The sequence below is a fragment of the Chaetomium strumarium genome (genome assembly GCF_033439665.1).
Source record: "Chaetomium strumarium strain CBS 333.67 chromosome Unknown B0T15scaffold_5, whole genome shotgun sequence".
NCBI lineage: Eukaryota > Fungi > Ascomycota > Sordariomycetes > Sordariales > Chaetomiaceae > Chaetomium > Chaetomium strumarium.
The window spans coordinates 94,819-109,137 of NW_026944433.1; the positions used below are offsets into that span (position 1 = coordinate 94,819).

A 14,319-nucleotide genomic window follows, 5' to 3' on the forward strand; every position below is an offset into this window, starting at 1 on the left:
AATATCCGGATACCATGGACCAATACATCGTCACCCTCAACCATGAGATGCCCTCTTCCCACTCGCAATTGTTGGACGTCTTACAGCAGTGAGCTGTTCATAGCTCAACCCGTAATCAAACTATCAAAGTCTTGAAAGAGGCGAAGGAGCGATTGTGTCCCGGCTCACCAAGGGGAAGAAACATCTCTTTGTTTGGATCAGGTCGCTCGAGCAGGTATCTTACCGCAGTTCTTTGGTGTGTTGGTGCTAGAAATAATTCGTCCAAGGGGTGGGCAGCCTTTTGGGTTCAGATACTCGACTATCCCAGCAAAAGATGTACAAGTACATGTACCCGGCTCGTTTTAGAATACGAGGCAGCGACCTCGATGCGAGCAACTTCTGCGCTGATTTGCCGCATCCCTTCTCGTCTGCAGTGCGGCAACAGACAAGGGTGGGTTGTGTTGGTTGCTTACACCACGACGCCGTGACACCTCGGTTACCTCGGCCGCGTCCAGGTCCTCACGACGGTGGGGAACTAGCAGCGGCGGTCTTCCAAAAGTCCCCAACTGGCATCAAACTCCGTTCCGAACCTTTCCTTGCCGATGCCACCATTTTAGACGCGCCTATTTTCTACGGATTGGGTAACGCCACGGCCTTGGCAAGTTGAAGTCGGCTTCCATTTTGACGTTTTTGTCCTTCCCCACTTGCCCATTGTTTAAAGTTATCAGATCCGCAAGCCCCCCACTTCTCCCTCGTGCTCATCTTCCGAGATCGGCAGTGGATCAGATAAAAGCTAACTTGTGCACGCTAGTGATACCCACAGACTGATAGACACCCCGAGACTCGAGTACTTGATGGCGCCCACCGATGGTTTCGTGGCATTCTTTAGCAGATCCAAGCTGCCCTTCATGGTGTTAACAATGCATCTGTGATAGTTCCGACACTCTAGTATTTGACTCTTCTTATTTCATCCCAGACTACCCCCCCATGAAGGTCCGCAGAGGACTTCTCTTTCGGTTATTTTGTTACTTCGTGTCACCAGGTCTTCACCGCTGATGACCGAGTCGAGAGCGCCAATAAAGCCTTGGCGAATACCCTTACCCTGGCTGCTGGCGTCACGAAGGTTAAGCCGGTTGTCGGACTCCCGGCAACAACATGGCCAAGCAGCTTCCTCGTCGTGGAAAATTTTGACCCAACTTCCGCAGTCCCCCGGCGCCAGAGGCTTGTCCACCATAGCAACGTTGACCTCTTGAAATGTCTGGAACCAGGCAAGCGAATGAAGGACGGCGTCCCTGAGAGCGCACCGGAATTGAAGCCGTTCTGCGTCAACAGCGTGACGCAATCGTCACGGGTGGTACTAGTTTCGACCTGCTCCTGGTATGACTCGAGCGGGATGGCTTCGTTTCGATACGGCGGGATTCCGATGCCGTGCGCGCTCCCCTCCGTAGTGTTGATCTGTATAAATGTGGAGTCCAAGATGGATGACCGCAAGGCGACCAGCCGAATCTTCACAGAAGGGTCCTTGAATACCGTCCCTGCTGAATCCTGTTGCCCCAAACACTTGGGTGGAAACTCCGGAGACCTGGGAGAGGAGGGCGCAGAAACCAGGGCATCGTCAGAGCGTGTCTCTAAACGTTCATCCTCAGAGCTTTTTCTCAGGCGAGGAACCCGAGCCTTCCTGTGCTTCAAGCCCAGATATACCGTCAGCTGTCGAGCCAGAGATGGGCAACACTGAACTTGGGCTACCACTCTTAATAGTATCGGCGGAGCTGCCACCGTCGTCCTCATCATCACTCAAACCGATGATCTCGCAATCGTCATCGCTTTCTCCAGTACGCAGTAGTTGTTCGTGGCTGGGGACGCCGTGGCAACCTGCTCGTTCGGCCGGCAGGAAGTGGTCGACTGAGTGAAACATGTACGAGCCATTGCAACTAACCACGCCTCCCACCGTGGCAGTGCCGGCGTCGGTACCTTAGTCAGGCTGTTTTGGATCCTCGCGGCCAATCGTCACCCAGATAGCTGGTCCTGTCGCTCGTCGAATCTGAGTCGGATCAGAGAGGTTGAAAGGTCGCAAATTCGGCCTTCAGGGGCATCTGTCCAAGCCCAAATCCGGGGTAGTCCTTCATGATGCCGCTCTCCTCGATCATGCGAAATGCTTCTTTCCGAACTTGCTTGTCATCGGACACGCACATCACGACGGGCTTAGTTCGCTCGCGCGATTTACCCATCATGCACAGCGAAAAGTGCACGATGCTAGCCGAGTCCTGAAACTCGTCACTGTTCTCATTGAGGTGGGCGACAATGGCTGGGAGAAGTTTGTCGGCGAAGATCTCTCTTGCTTCGCCGATGGCTTCGTAAACCGGGACCCTGCTAATTATTCCCACACTCAGCGTACCGAACGGCCTCCCTGTCGAGCCTGCGGCATACGGGCGGGGCTCTGATCTGAGCGGTATGAAACCCATGACTCCAGTTGCGCGCTAGAGATCCCTTCGAAAGACTTAGGGTGAGTAGCGAGTTCCGGCTGAGCGATGGAAAGGTGCAAAGTGACTATCATACTAGTACTCGGGCGATGAAGGCGAGGATGGCATAGGAAAGAATCTGGGGGAATTACGCCCAACTCATGGTCTGATCGGGCGATGGGCCCCCAAGATTATTGGTGGCTACAAAGACGCAGAGCCCAGCTTCAGGTTGTGCAACTTGAACAACTGGAACATACTATGAATTGCCTCGCTGTTATGTGCCTAGAAGGCGAAGGTGGCTGCAGAATTGATGCACTTTGCCGCTGGTGCAACCACATCATGTGGAATACAAACGAATCAAGCTCACGGATAGCATCAGAGATGAGCAGAGACACCCAACCAGGCACCGGGTCGATGAGCTGTACATATGGCAAGACTCTAAGGTCAACTTACTCAACTCGTTCGTTTTATACAACCAATACCCCGAGTCCGTGTCTCATTGAGCGGGGATTTGTGACTACCTACCCATGGACGGACGCCTCGTTGCAAAAGTATCCAATCCCCCAATCCATGCGAACTAGGCTCCTACACGATCTGTGGGAGTAATCCGAAGCTCCGGGGGCGGTTGAGAGGTGGGATATGTCTCCGATTTCGACTACTACTCTACTCGATGCAAACGGTTTTCCCGAGAGAGGGCGCCGTCCATATCTGTGTAGAGTCACACGGCGGTCTCGTCGACATTGCGAGGCAGGTCCTCACAAATGCGACGAAGGATGACAACCCCTATTCCCTGACTTAGTCACCCACGAGGCGCTCCTCACGGTCGCCCTGCTGTTCCACAACAAAACCACTGCAAATCGCGCCGCTGGCTCTCCGGCCGGATCGCTGAATACTCGCTCAACCCGGGAATTGCCCGATGCGGTAGGCTACTGGCACAGGAAAAGCGGTCCGAGAAGTTGTCTTTCTGGCACGACCAGCTTGTCATCCTCCATCAGGCCTTTGATGAATGTGACCCGCGAGGGCTTCGGCATTGGTGGAACGATCGCCGCAACTCTGTGCAGTGGTACACCTTCTGGATTGCCGTCTTAGTGTTTGTGATGACGGTCTTCTTCGGGCTGGTGCAGAGCATCGAAGGCGCGCTGCAGGTGTATCTCAGCTGGCAGGGCTTGAAACAGGGCGATGCGTCGTAACTCGGCATTCTCATCGCTCACATTCAATCCAACTTACATATAGTACCTATTCCTGTACAATTGCTTGGAGTTGGAGACCTGAGAGGATCCTTCTTTCTGAACATCGTCATGTCATTATTCACATACACCGGACTTTTCACAGGCTCCGCCGTACTAATATTACAGAAATAGCACCCAAAAAATGTTGACCATCACCCGGCTTAAAGAACCACGGCTGCGACTGCGGCAAACGGGACCACAACCGCTAGAGCATGGGCGCCAAATCTTGAGACGGCATTTGTGCTGGTGGTGGGGCTCGAGCTGGACGTTGTTGTTGTTGTCGTCGTCGTCGTTGTGTTCGCTGCGGAGCCACTCGGGCCGCCAGTAGTAGTCGGATTGGCCACGGATGTGACGGTGCTGCCTGATCTGGCGACGACGACCTCACACATGTGAGTGGCCGCGGGCAAAACCTCGCCTAGGCACAACATAAGATTAGGTCGCTGCTACACCGCGGGGGAGAAAAACCTGTGGACGATAGCTTACCGACTGAGACGTCACTGCCACATGCCTGAAGGACACAGGCCACGCCGCTGTCATAAATTGCACGGTAGTTCTCGGCAATGCAGAAGCACTCGAGATCGTCGGGCCCCTTGCAGGTCGTGGCGGTGCTGATTGCTGCTGTGAGGCAGTCGACGGAGCAGGCAGGCATGTAGGTGCTGAGGGATTCAGCTGCAGCGCTCATTGCGATGGCGGCGGCAGAAAGAAGGGTAATTGCAAACTTCATCGTTTTTGACAGGGCGGTTGGGCTTGTGATTGGGTGACTTGATCTCGTCCTCAGGGGCGCGTCGCCGTCAACACGAGTGGTGGGATGCTCTTGCCTCAGGCTTTCCAACCTGTTACTTAAAGCCAATTCCCGATTAAGCATTCACGATGCAACTCGGCAACTCGGCAACCTTGCGCAGACCTGCAGCCGACGACCCTCTTATTATACACCAATACGAAGCAGCACATGCTGAAGTTCCCTCCTCGCTGGGTGCCATCGGTCCCGCTGCCTGGCAGTTGCATCGTCGGAGCGCCGATCTCGCTCTCGCAGAAGCCAAGACAGGTCCGACCAACGCTTGAAGCCACATGCAGCAGCTTCCCAATAGCTCCTGCCGCCGGAGGCTTGGCGGCAGGGCAGAGTTTTCATTTATCAGATGATCTGATGATCTGATAAGATCAAGCGGTCCGTTCGGCGGTTCGGATTGGAGCGGCCCACGGCGCGGCGGACCCGAATAGGGAAGGCTTCCAGGTGTGGTGGGGTGTAGCAGCCAGGGCACCTAGGCAGGTCCCTCTCCCCCTGTCTTGTGCTTTCTTGTATCTGTCCATACTGTTGCTAATGGATTGTCAGACCACAGAGGGAGTTCCCTAAAACCCCACTTGCTGCTGCCACGCACCAATGCCACCCAGGTGGACATTCGGCTGCCGTCTGCAAACCCGCGCTGCCCACAATATGCATCCAGCACGTTACATGGACACACATGCCGAGGCTGTGTTTCTCCGATAAACCTCGACGTGTGCCAAGTGCAAAAACGGGAATGCTGCCCTTCTTCCCTCCTCCCCCCTTTTCTCCCTTCTGCTTGTGCCATTCCGGACCTTGAATCGCACTGAGTTCAGTCCGTCCGTGGACTCGGCTCAGGATGACCTCGACCATGCAGTCTCTCCAATCCATGCCCGACGGCAACACGGTCAGCCCCTCCTCCCCGGAGCAGGCCAAGACACCACAATTCGAAGCCCGTCCTGCGGCGGCGGCGGGGGAAGCCGACCCGGAGAAGGCGGGCAGCAGCAGCATCTCGAGCGAGGCGCAAGCGGGCGTGAAAAACATCGAAGCGGCCGCCAGCGTCTGGAGCAAGTGGCACCTGGTGGCGGCGTACGGCATCATCTGGCTCATCTACTTCGTCACGTCGCTGCAGGAGGTGCTGGTGCGCACCTTCACGCCCTTTGTCACGAGCTCCTTCCAGCTGCACTCGCTGACGGCCGCGACGTCAATCTTCTCGAGCATCATCGCCGGCCTGTCCAAGCTGCCGCTGGCCAAGATCCTCGATCTGTGGGGCCGCCCGCAGGGCATGGCGCTGATGCTTGTGTTTTGGGTGATTGGGTTCTGCATGATGGCGGCCTGCAAGAATGTCGAGACGTATGCGGCTGCGCAGGTGTTTTCGTCTGTTGGGTGAGTTGGCAACGAATTTTATTATTTTACTACTACTTGTCTCCTGGTTCACTGAGCAGCAAAACATAAGCTTACTCGTGATATCGTTTAATATCCAGTGCCCAAGGCGTGAGCTACTGCCTGACCGTCTTCATCGCCGACACGTCCAGCCTCAAGAACCGAGGGCTGATGCTCTCGTTCGCGACCTCGCCCTACATTGCCACCACCTTCGCCGGCGGTCCGCTCGCCGACGCCTTCCTCAGCGGTCCCGGGTGGCGGTGGGGATTCGGCGTCTTCGCCATCCTCAACTTCGCCGTGACCCTCCCGCTGGTCGTGCTCTTCTTCTGGGACCAGCACCGCGCTAAGAAGCTGGGTGTTGTTAACCCCACCAAGAGGGAGGACCACCATCACCACCCGCTGAGCGCGGCATCCCTCAAGAAATTCGCCATCGACTTCGACCTCCTCGGCGTGTTCCTACTCGCAGCGGGCATGGCTATGTTCCTCACGCCGCTAAGCATCTGGTCGTATCAAGCCAAGCAGTGGCGGTCGCCGCTAATTATCTGTCTCATCGTCTTCGGTGCGGTGCTCATCATCATATTCGCGCTATACGAGCGCTTCCTCGCACCCGTCAACTTCGTTCCCCCCCGGCTGCTAGCCGACCGCAACGTGCTGCTCGCGGGCGCCACCATCACGCTGGTCTTCTTCAACTCGGCCGTGTGGGGCAGCTACTTCAGCTCGATGCTGATGGTGGTGTGGAACCAGAGCGTGACGCACGCGACCTACATCAACAACATCTACCGCGTCGGCTCGTGCCTGTCGGCGCTGCTGTTCGGCTTCGCCATCCGCTACACGCGCCGCTTCAAGTGGGTGGCGCTGTACTTTGCCGTGCCGCTGATGCTGTTGGGCGTCGGGCTGATGATCCAGTTCCGGCAGCCCGACGCCGCGATCGGGTACGTGGTCATGACCCAGGTCTTCGTGGCCTTCGCGGGCGGGCCCATCGTCATCTGCGTCGAGCTGGCCATGATGTCGACCGTCGACCACCAACACATCGCCGCCATCTTGGCCATCCTTGACCTGTTCAGCAGCGTCGGCTACGCCGTCGGGTCGACCGTGTCGGCGGCCATCTGGACCGGCTCGTTCCCGGCCGCCCTGCGCCGCCACCTCCCCGCCGGCGCGCCCGTCGAGGCCATCTACAGCAGTCTGTACACCCAGCTCGGCTATGTCTGGGGCAGCCCCATCCGGCAGGGCATCGCGCTGGCGTACGCCGATGCCCAGCGCTACATGCTCATCACCAGCGTCTGCCTCCTGGCCGGCGCCCTGATAGCGACTGCCTTCTGGAGGGATGTCAAGCTCAAGGACAAGCAGGTCAAGGGTCTGGTTGCGTGAGGAAATGGTCAATCTGAAATAAAATGGCAGGCTGGGCCCTTTGATCGAGTATCTCTATTGTCGTTAACTCGATACGACTTTGATACTACATGTTGATGAAAACAAATAAAAGGGGGTATCTGGGCGGGGACACAAGGGTTGAACAACTTTGTGTGCCGCGTCTCTATCATACAATGATACATTTGAAAACATAACGGGAGATCTATCCAGAAAAGCGAAAACAACTGCCTCCCTTGCCCTGCCCTACTTTAGTCTTTCTTCGTAGGCCGAACATCCGCTTCGGGCACCACCTCCTCCCCAAGGCTCTCTGTTGGCGGGCCGCGGTAGTTCTTGCGGCCCCAGACGGCGTACCACAGAGACGCAATGACGATGAAGCCGACAAACACGACGGGCGCGTAGTTGACGCTGCTCGCCGTGACGGGGATGTAGGCGGGCATGCAGAATAGGGGTACCGCGAGGATCGACCAGGCTGTGTGTGATGCGTTAGCGAGACTGACAAGGCCACACAATTTTTTAAAAGTACTAATAATCAAGATTGGAAAGGAAAAAACATACCCAGGGCAACGCTGTTGGCGACCCAGCCAAACTTGCCCAACGAGAACTTGGCCCCCCTGACCTGCGAGCGGCCTTCGAGCATGGACACGGCGATGGGCGCGGCGTAGGACACGGTCAGCGAGATGACGCCGACACCCGAGAAGGCGTTGAAAGCCGTGTAGGACCCAAAGTAGATGACGCCCAGCACGATCTGGATGGCCATGGAGAGCATCATGGCGTTGAGCGGCAGATCAAGCGTCGGGTGCACCTGCTTCCACCACTTGGAGCCGGGGATGGCGCCGTCGCGCGCAAAGGCCCACGTGCAGCGCGAGGCCGCCGTGGTGCAGGCGACGCCGCAGAGGATGGCGAGCACCATCAGCGGCAGCAGCAGCGCGATGGCGCCGCCCGAGTGGCCCACGGCCGACTTGATGATGGTGGGCACGGGCTGGCCCGACGGCAGCGCGACCAGCATGGCGAGATCGGGAAGCACAAACATCAGCGGGACCAGGAATAGCAGGCCGCCGACCGTGTTGATGAGGATGGTCACCACCATGGCCTTGGGCACCTGCGTGGCCGGCCGCTGCACCTCCTCGCACATCGAGATGACCATGCCCGTCGACGACGTCGCGTAGGCCGCGTGCAGCAAGCCGACGCAGAACGACCACCCGGCCGGCCACCCGGACGTCGGCTCGAAATCCCCAAAGGCGAACTTGGCACTGCGCCTTCCCTCCTTGGCCACGGCCAGCACGGTGATGAGGATGGCCAGCAGGCCGGCAAACGTCCAGAAGATGGCAAACGTGTCGAGCCAGTGCAGCCAGCGGTTGCCGAAGGTCGAGATGGCGTTGCACAGCAGCGTGATGGCCAGGAAGGTCAGAAACACCTGGTACGTGTCGGCTTCCCACACGCCCACGCCGGGCTCCGACTCGAACACGTTGACGCAGGCGACGAAGAACAGCGTGGTGCCGAACTGCACCGCCAGCGTAATGGTGATATTGCCGACCACGTACGCCCAGCCGCAGATGTAGGCGGCCACGCGGCGGAACCCGGCCGGGGCGAGCATGAAGGTCTGGTAGTAGACCCCGCCGGCCGTCGGGTACACCGACGTGATCTCGCCCAGCGACGCCGCCACGCACAGGATGATCAGGCTGACCAGCAGCCAGCCCCAGACCACCACGACCGGACCGCCGCCCTGCAGCGGGTAGTACAGTGTCGTGGCCAGCCCGTACGGGATCGACGCCAGCACGAACGACATGAACGCCACGTGCCACGTCGACCGCGTACGCACCAGCTCGGCCTTGTATCCCATCGCGGCGAGCAGGTCGTCGCCGTCGTCCGATTCATGGCCGCCAATGGCCGGGGGTGGCCCCGGGCGCGCTTCGACGGCACCTCGGATGACGGTGGTGGGGTGGGCGCTCATTGTTGATTTGAATTGACCGCGGGGTCGGGAAGAGCGCGGGAAGGGGGAGGTCGTATTGAATTTCGCGGGGCGACGACGATCCTTCGGTTTGGCGTTGAGGGGCGCCCGAGTTGGAAGAGAATAAAGTTGGAGCAAAACATGGAGGGTTCGTCAGGAACAGGCAGTTTAAGGCACCAGAAACCGGGCAAGCGGCCGAGGATCACAAGCGATGGCTCCACTGGGCCACCCGCTTGTTTACCAATAACAAAACGGCGCGTGAAAACCATCTTCGCTTGTTATCGGGATGTGGAGTCGAGCGGATCCAGCGATCTGGTAGAACCTTCTGCTGGACAAAGCTTTCAGAAACGAAACAGAGCATATACTCCACGATCACGAATACAATGTTCATAGTCCTACCGCAATTGCTCATCTCTTAGTATACTGGTCCAATTGGAGGCCTCCTACAGTCTACTATGCTCGAGAATTGGCAAAGACTTCGGCCGGTAGCCGACTTACAATCCCATCTGGCATCGAAGCACGTGTCCCTCGGTCGCCAATTGTGGAACTGCATCCCGCGGAATCCCTGCTAAGCGAGCCCATGACGTACAGGGGGCCAAATGTGGGGGGGCGCCACCGCCACCTGTGTAACCGCGTAACCCGGCACGTGCATGTCACCTCAGACCTCTGCCTGAGACAACAACTTTGTTCAACATGAGATGTCTCAACCATCGAAGAAAACAGCCAACTACCGGCAGATCTCCCGTTACTTCGGATGGTCTATGTATCATCGAGTCGCTCCTGGAACCCCCCACGTTAACCTTGACGCGCAAGCCTCGGAAGGCACGTTTCGCAATAACTGTTCATCAGTAGGTGGACAGTAAGGTAATACTTGTCTCTAGGTGGTTGAGAATATTACAACGTTTGGGTCGCATTAAGCTAGGCATATACTAGAGCTGGATGGGATGATCAGGTGGTAACCTAACGCCCCCACCAGTCGTCGCCGCAAGTCCTTTCCGGCAAAGGGTCCTGTCTCGACCTGTTCGATGGTAACCAGGAAGCTACGTCCATGCTCCCATTGATCGCTCACCCCATTTAGCTACCTTAAGTACCTACTGGGCTTCTGAGCCAAGTTCACCTAATGAGAAGACGAGGAAGATGAAGAACCGCCCCTTTCGACTTCTTCCCTCAAGACACAGTTTGCTTCCATGGCCTCGAGACCCTCTTTGACGGCACAATACAATGGGGAACTGCATCGTGCAACGGGCCACCTCGTCAGACAATCTTTCGGTGTCTCCCCAACAGAGTTTCGCCGCCCCACATCCACCCCAGCTTGACGAAGGAGCTTATAGATTGCTCCTACCTTGTCACGGACTGCGGGCTGATAAGGTCTCTCCCTCAAGACGGCCCGCCATGATCGCTTGCCAGTATTAACATCCAAGAAGCGCCGATAGGTTACAAGATCGTGCAGGTGCGTGTGCCCATCTTTACTCGTGTGGTTTGGATCTAGACGCCAGGTGTTGCGAAACATGTCGACCAAACGGACTCTGCCAAGCGCCACTGCACGGTGCAGGGCCGTCCGCCCGCTGGGGTCCTCAGTCCCGGGATCTACTCCGTATTTTTCCACTAGTAACCGGACAATGTCCTCCCGATCATACGCAGCGGCGATATGGATGGGTCGGCATCCACAACACTGACGGCAGGGTAGATCTGGATTGACGCCATGTGCCAGCAGGTTCTCCACTATCCCAGCATGACCTCCCATGATGGCCAGACAGAGAGGGCTCAGGGAGCAGGTATTGTCCTTGTACCCGTCGCTCCAGGTCCCCCCGGTTTTAAAGATGAAATCTCGGCACGTATAATGATGCTGTGTACCCTTGGCTGTGAAGCGGTTTGGTTCTGCACCTCTCTTGAGGAAGACATCTACTGCGTCCGCGGATCGCCAATCCGCCGCTTCGTGTAGCAAGGTCCAGCCGGCAGTGTATCCGAACAGGCCGTGTGTTTCGTTTAGATCCTCGCCGTAGTTGTCGAGGAACAACTCAAGGATCCGAGCCATCACAGGTCTGACCGCATGACAAGCATTAGTTGGAGTTACAGGCACTTTCCACTCGCGCAGGAGTGCCTCTGCTACCTCACCATTGCTGCGGTGAGAGACGTGGTCCAACGGAGTCATGCCTTCTTTGTCTTTTGCGCATGGATTGAGATTCGACCAGTGTTCGAATAAGCTCCTTGTCCCCAACGCATGCAGCCCTATAGATCCTTTTATCCGCACAGGTGGTTGTCACGGGAGACAAGAAGTTGGACTGATAATACTGGCTGAGAAGGTACTTCATAATGTCGTTATGGCTGGCGAGGTCGTAGGGCTCGGCCTCCAGCAGGGCTTGCAGCGGCCAGTATCCACGGTCATCCCTCTTCTTTGGGTCTGCCCCAGTTTCTATCAGGAGTTTGACAATCTCCAAGTTTGGGTAGCGCATCGAGACAGCTTCGTATAAAGGCCGAGGTGGTGGAGTCAAAGGACTAGTCCTTGCCCTGACGCCATTCACACGGGCGCCCGCAGATATCAGTGCCTTAACAATACTCGTAGTTGAATGCCTTGCACCCGGACGAAGGATGGTGGAATGACAATGGACGGCATAACTTAGGGGTGTGACACGCTCAATCGATCGTCCGTGTGTATAGCACCGTTCAAACAGCGTTCCGGAACGTGCCGGTGCCACATTCGGGTCCGCTCCGCGGGCAAGAAGAAGCTCGACCGTTGAGGGCCAGCCTCCCAGGATTGCACAAATGAGCGGCGTAACGGGTGTATTTCTGTCCGCAGAGAAGGAGCCGTCCAGACGAAGTCTTAATCTTGGGGACTTTAGCATTCGCACTAACAGCTCATCCAGACCGAGGGACGCGAAGAGGTGAAGATCCGGATGGACTAGACACTGCCGGTGCTTTTGCCGGTGCTTCTACGCTCTTCCAGTTCTTCTCGCGCTCCCAGGCCGTCTGGTAATCAAAATCTTCAAAGCTAATCGGCGTCCAGGTGTAGCAATTTGCGCGGACGTCGGAGTTCTTCTCGAAGAAGTCTTTGTGTGAATCGGCCACGGCTAGCATAGCTGGGCCAGCTTCCCGCATATGGCAATGCCACTTGCAAAGTGCGTACCGTAGGAACGGGCGGGAACCCTTGAAACCGAGTGAATACCATCCGAGTTCCCGGAATTCTCCGTAAGTGTGCTGCTCGAGCTGTACCTGAAGATAGTCCAAACACCTGGACGCAAGCCTGGCGTGCCCTTGAGACTTGTCAAACGGCACGAGGTCCGACAACAGTCCACTCGCTGCCCTAGAAGTGCGCACCCCAAGAAAGTAGTCTTCAACACTCTGGTGGTACAAAAACGCGGTGTCTCCTAAGGTAACTACAAAACCCCGGCAATAGGCGATGCGGTCCCGAAGTATTTGGACCGCAGTCAGCGACTCATTGGCCCTGATTCCCAGTGCATCGACAAGCAACTCGAAATCCGCCCCACCGTCGAAGACGCCGAAGAGGGACCAGTCGAGGAGCTCCCGAATTTGCTCTAGGTGGCCCGGTCTGAACTGCGATATGAGTCTTCCATACATGTCATCCAGACCGCTTGGAAGCCGTTGGAGGAATTCTTCCACCTCAGATGGTTCCTTGTCCTGAAGTGCCCGAATGGTGAAGCCGACCCAGAGATAGGTACCCGCGGATCGCTCCGGTAACACCTTCTTAACTTTGAGTGAGAGCTCTTCGGGATAGTCTTTATTCGTTGGCTGGCCGAAGTCATCAACTGCGAGCGAGATGTATCGCTCCAACCCTTCGCTCGTTGCAGACCCTGGGCCGCGGTCTAGCTGGATTCTGATCGCGGTGTCAAGTGCACTCGTAATTGAAGTAGGGTGCTCTCTGCTGAGGAAGATTCTCTTGAACGAACCGGCCGTCTGCTGCTGCTCCGGCTTGGCAGCCGCTAATAGTGGCAGCTTGGTGAGGAGCTGGCGGAGCGAGTCGGGCTGGCATTCATCGAGTCCATCAAGAATGCAAACCGCCTTTGACGGTCTCAGCCCGGTTAGCATTGCCAAGAAGATATCCCACAACTTCTCAAACATGTCGCCGTTGAAGAGTCGTTCCTTGTATATGTCGTAGCTATCCAGAAGGCAATCAACGAGATCTGCTTTGTGACGGATCAGTTGGTACATCAAGCCGCGGACTACTGAAACGGCCGTGTTTCGCTGCTGATCCCTGGAGTCACAGAAGAAATAGATGACAGCGTCACCATGGTTTGGGCGGCGGCGTTCAAGATGCTCACTGAGATAGATCGATAGCATCGTTTTACCCATGCCTGGGCCACCCGAGATCCAGAAAAACTTGGTGGTGGAATCAAGCCAGCTTTGGTAGAGAGGGTCTTCAAGGATCCAGTCACAGGTTCCGGAAACAATCTGGCCTTTGGTCGTCTTTAGACCCGAGCGAACCACGGCCTGGTCCTTTTCGAGCAGGTCGCGAATACAGTTCGCCTGGCGATCCGTGGCAGAGCAGGAGGCGGGAGCAAGCGATCGAATGCGGTCTATCTTGTCCTCGATAGAGGCAAGCTGCGGTCCTGCAGCGTGGGAGATGGATCTGCCCTCCAGTGAGCTTCCGATCAACTTCTTGAGAGCACTTGAGCACCACATGGAATCTGTTAAGCCTGGCTTACATGGTGGCAGCATTTATGTGGAGTTGCAGCGACGCCTTTTCACGCTCGAGACCCGATAGGAGCTTGGAGATGTCTTCCTCTCTAGCGACTCCAACAATAGCCTTCCATGTCCTCTGGTTCAGTGGATCCTTTGCGTCCGAGCTGATGCTTTGCAAGATTGTCGTCAATTGTCGCGCATATGTGTCGCATCGGGCGAAAATGTCCTCGGCAGTCTTTGTTTGTAGGGGTTCAATGGAGCGGATCTGGTCGACGATCTCGCGGAATGTTTCCAGTTCCTGGAACCGCTGAAGAATGTCGGCTGGACCGTCTCGCATTTGCTGATAGACTGATCGGAGGAGCTTCCCGACGGCGATAAATTGCTCAGTGAACTGGCCGGCGTCGGCGACCGCCCCTACCACCTCGAAGCCGGACATGTCAAGCAACTTTCAAGCACTAAGAGAACACGTTGATGCATACCAAGGTAGCTTCCTTTGTTTGACGAGGAGGGACGGGATGGGCTCGCGGGGGAGCTGGAATGATGAAGCCGGAGTCG

The 14,319-nt window shown here is 56.6% G+C and overlaps 6 protein-coding genes across 6 annotated transcripts; 1 reads left to right on the top strand and 5 right to left on the bottom strand.

The window, feature by feature from the left end:
• Nucleotides 1-806: 806 nt before the first annotated feature.
• On the bottom strand, nt 807-1,900 carry B0T15DRAFT_223805 (uncharacterized protein). The gene has a single exon (XM_062862845.1). The coding sequence runs from the start codon at nt 1,768-1,770 to the stop codon at nt 1,015-1,017; it is 756 nt and encodes a 251-aa protein (XP_062719684.1). The 5' UTR covers nt 1,771-1,900; the 3' UTR covers nt 807-1,014.
• A 1,928-nt stretch (nt 1,901-3,828) lies between these two features.
• On the bottom strand, nt 3,829-4,391 carry B0T15DRAFT_512124 (uncharacterized protein; the record flags this gene model as incomplete). Its single annotated transcript, XM_062867958.1, has 2 exons — nt 3,829-4,082; nt 4,151-4,391. The coding sequence occupies 2 exons, from the start codon at nt 4,389-4,391 to the stop codon at nt 3,829-3,831; spliced, it is 495 nt and encodes a 164-aa protein (XP_062719685.1).
• A 925-nt stretch (nt 4,392-5,316) lies between these two features.
• Nucleotides 5,317-7,178, top strand: B0T15DRAFT_399176 (major facilitator superfamily domain-containing protein; the record flags this gene model as incomplete). The annotated part of the gene is made up of 2 exons (XM_062864993.1): nt 5,317-5,813; nt 5,912-7,178. 2 exons carry the CDS (start codon nt 5,317-5,319, stop codon nt 7,176-7,178), a joined length of 1,764 nt encoding a protein of 587 aa, XP_062719686.1.
• Nucleotides 7,179-7,426: 248 nt separating this feature from the next.
• Nucleotides 7,427-9,566, bottom strand: B0T15DRAFT_435930 (amino acid/polyamine transporter I; the record flags this gene model as incomplete). Its single annotated transcript, XM_062865824.1, has 2 exons — nt 7,734-9,566; nt 7,427-7,647 (listed from the first exon to the last, which is right to left on the bottom strand). Exons 1-2 carry the CDS (start codon nt 9,127-9,129, stop codon nt 7,427-7,429), a joined length of 1,617 nt encoding a protein of 538 aa, XP_062719687.1. The 5' UTR covers nt 9,130-9,566.
• Nucleotides 9,567-10,243: 677 nt separating this feature from the next.
• B0T15DRAFT_399008 (ankyrin repeat-containing domain protein) lies at nt 10,244-11,161 on the bottom strand (the record flags this gene model as incomplete). The annotated part of the gene is made up of 1 exon (XM_062864985.1): nt 10,244-11,161. One exon carries the CDS (start codon nt 11,159-11,161, stop codon nt 10,244-10,246), a length of 918 nt encoding a protein of 305 aa, XP_062719688.1.
• Nucleotides 11,162-11,581: 420 nt separating this feature from the next.
• On the bottom strand, nt 11,582-14,319 carry B0T15DRAFT_223857 (uncharacterized protein). Its single transcript, XM_062862846.1, has 2 exons — nt 13,788-14,319; nt 11,582-13,711 (listed from the first exon to the last, which is right to left on the bottom strand). Exons 1-2 carry the CDS (start codon nt 14,198-14,200, stop codon nt 11,983-11,985), a joined length of 2,142 nt encoding a protein of 713 aa, XP_062719689.1. The 5' UTR covers nt 14,201-14,319; the 3' UTR covers nt 11,582-11,982.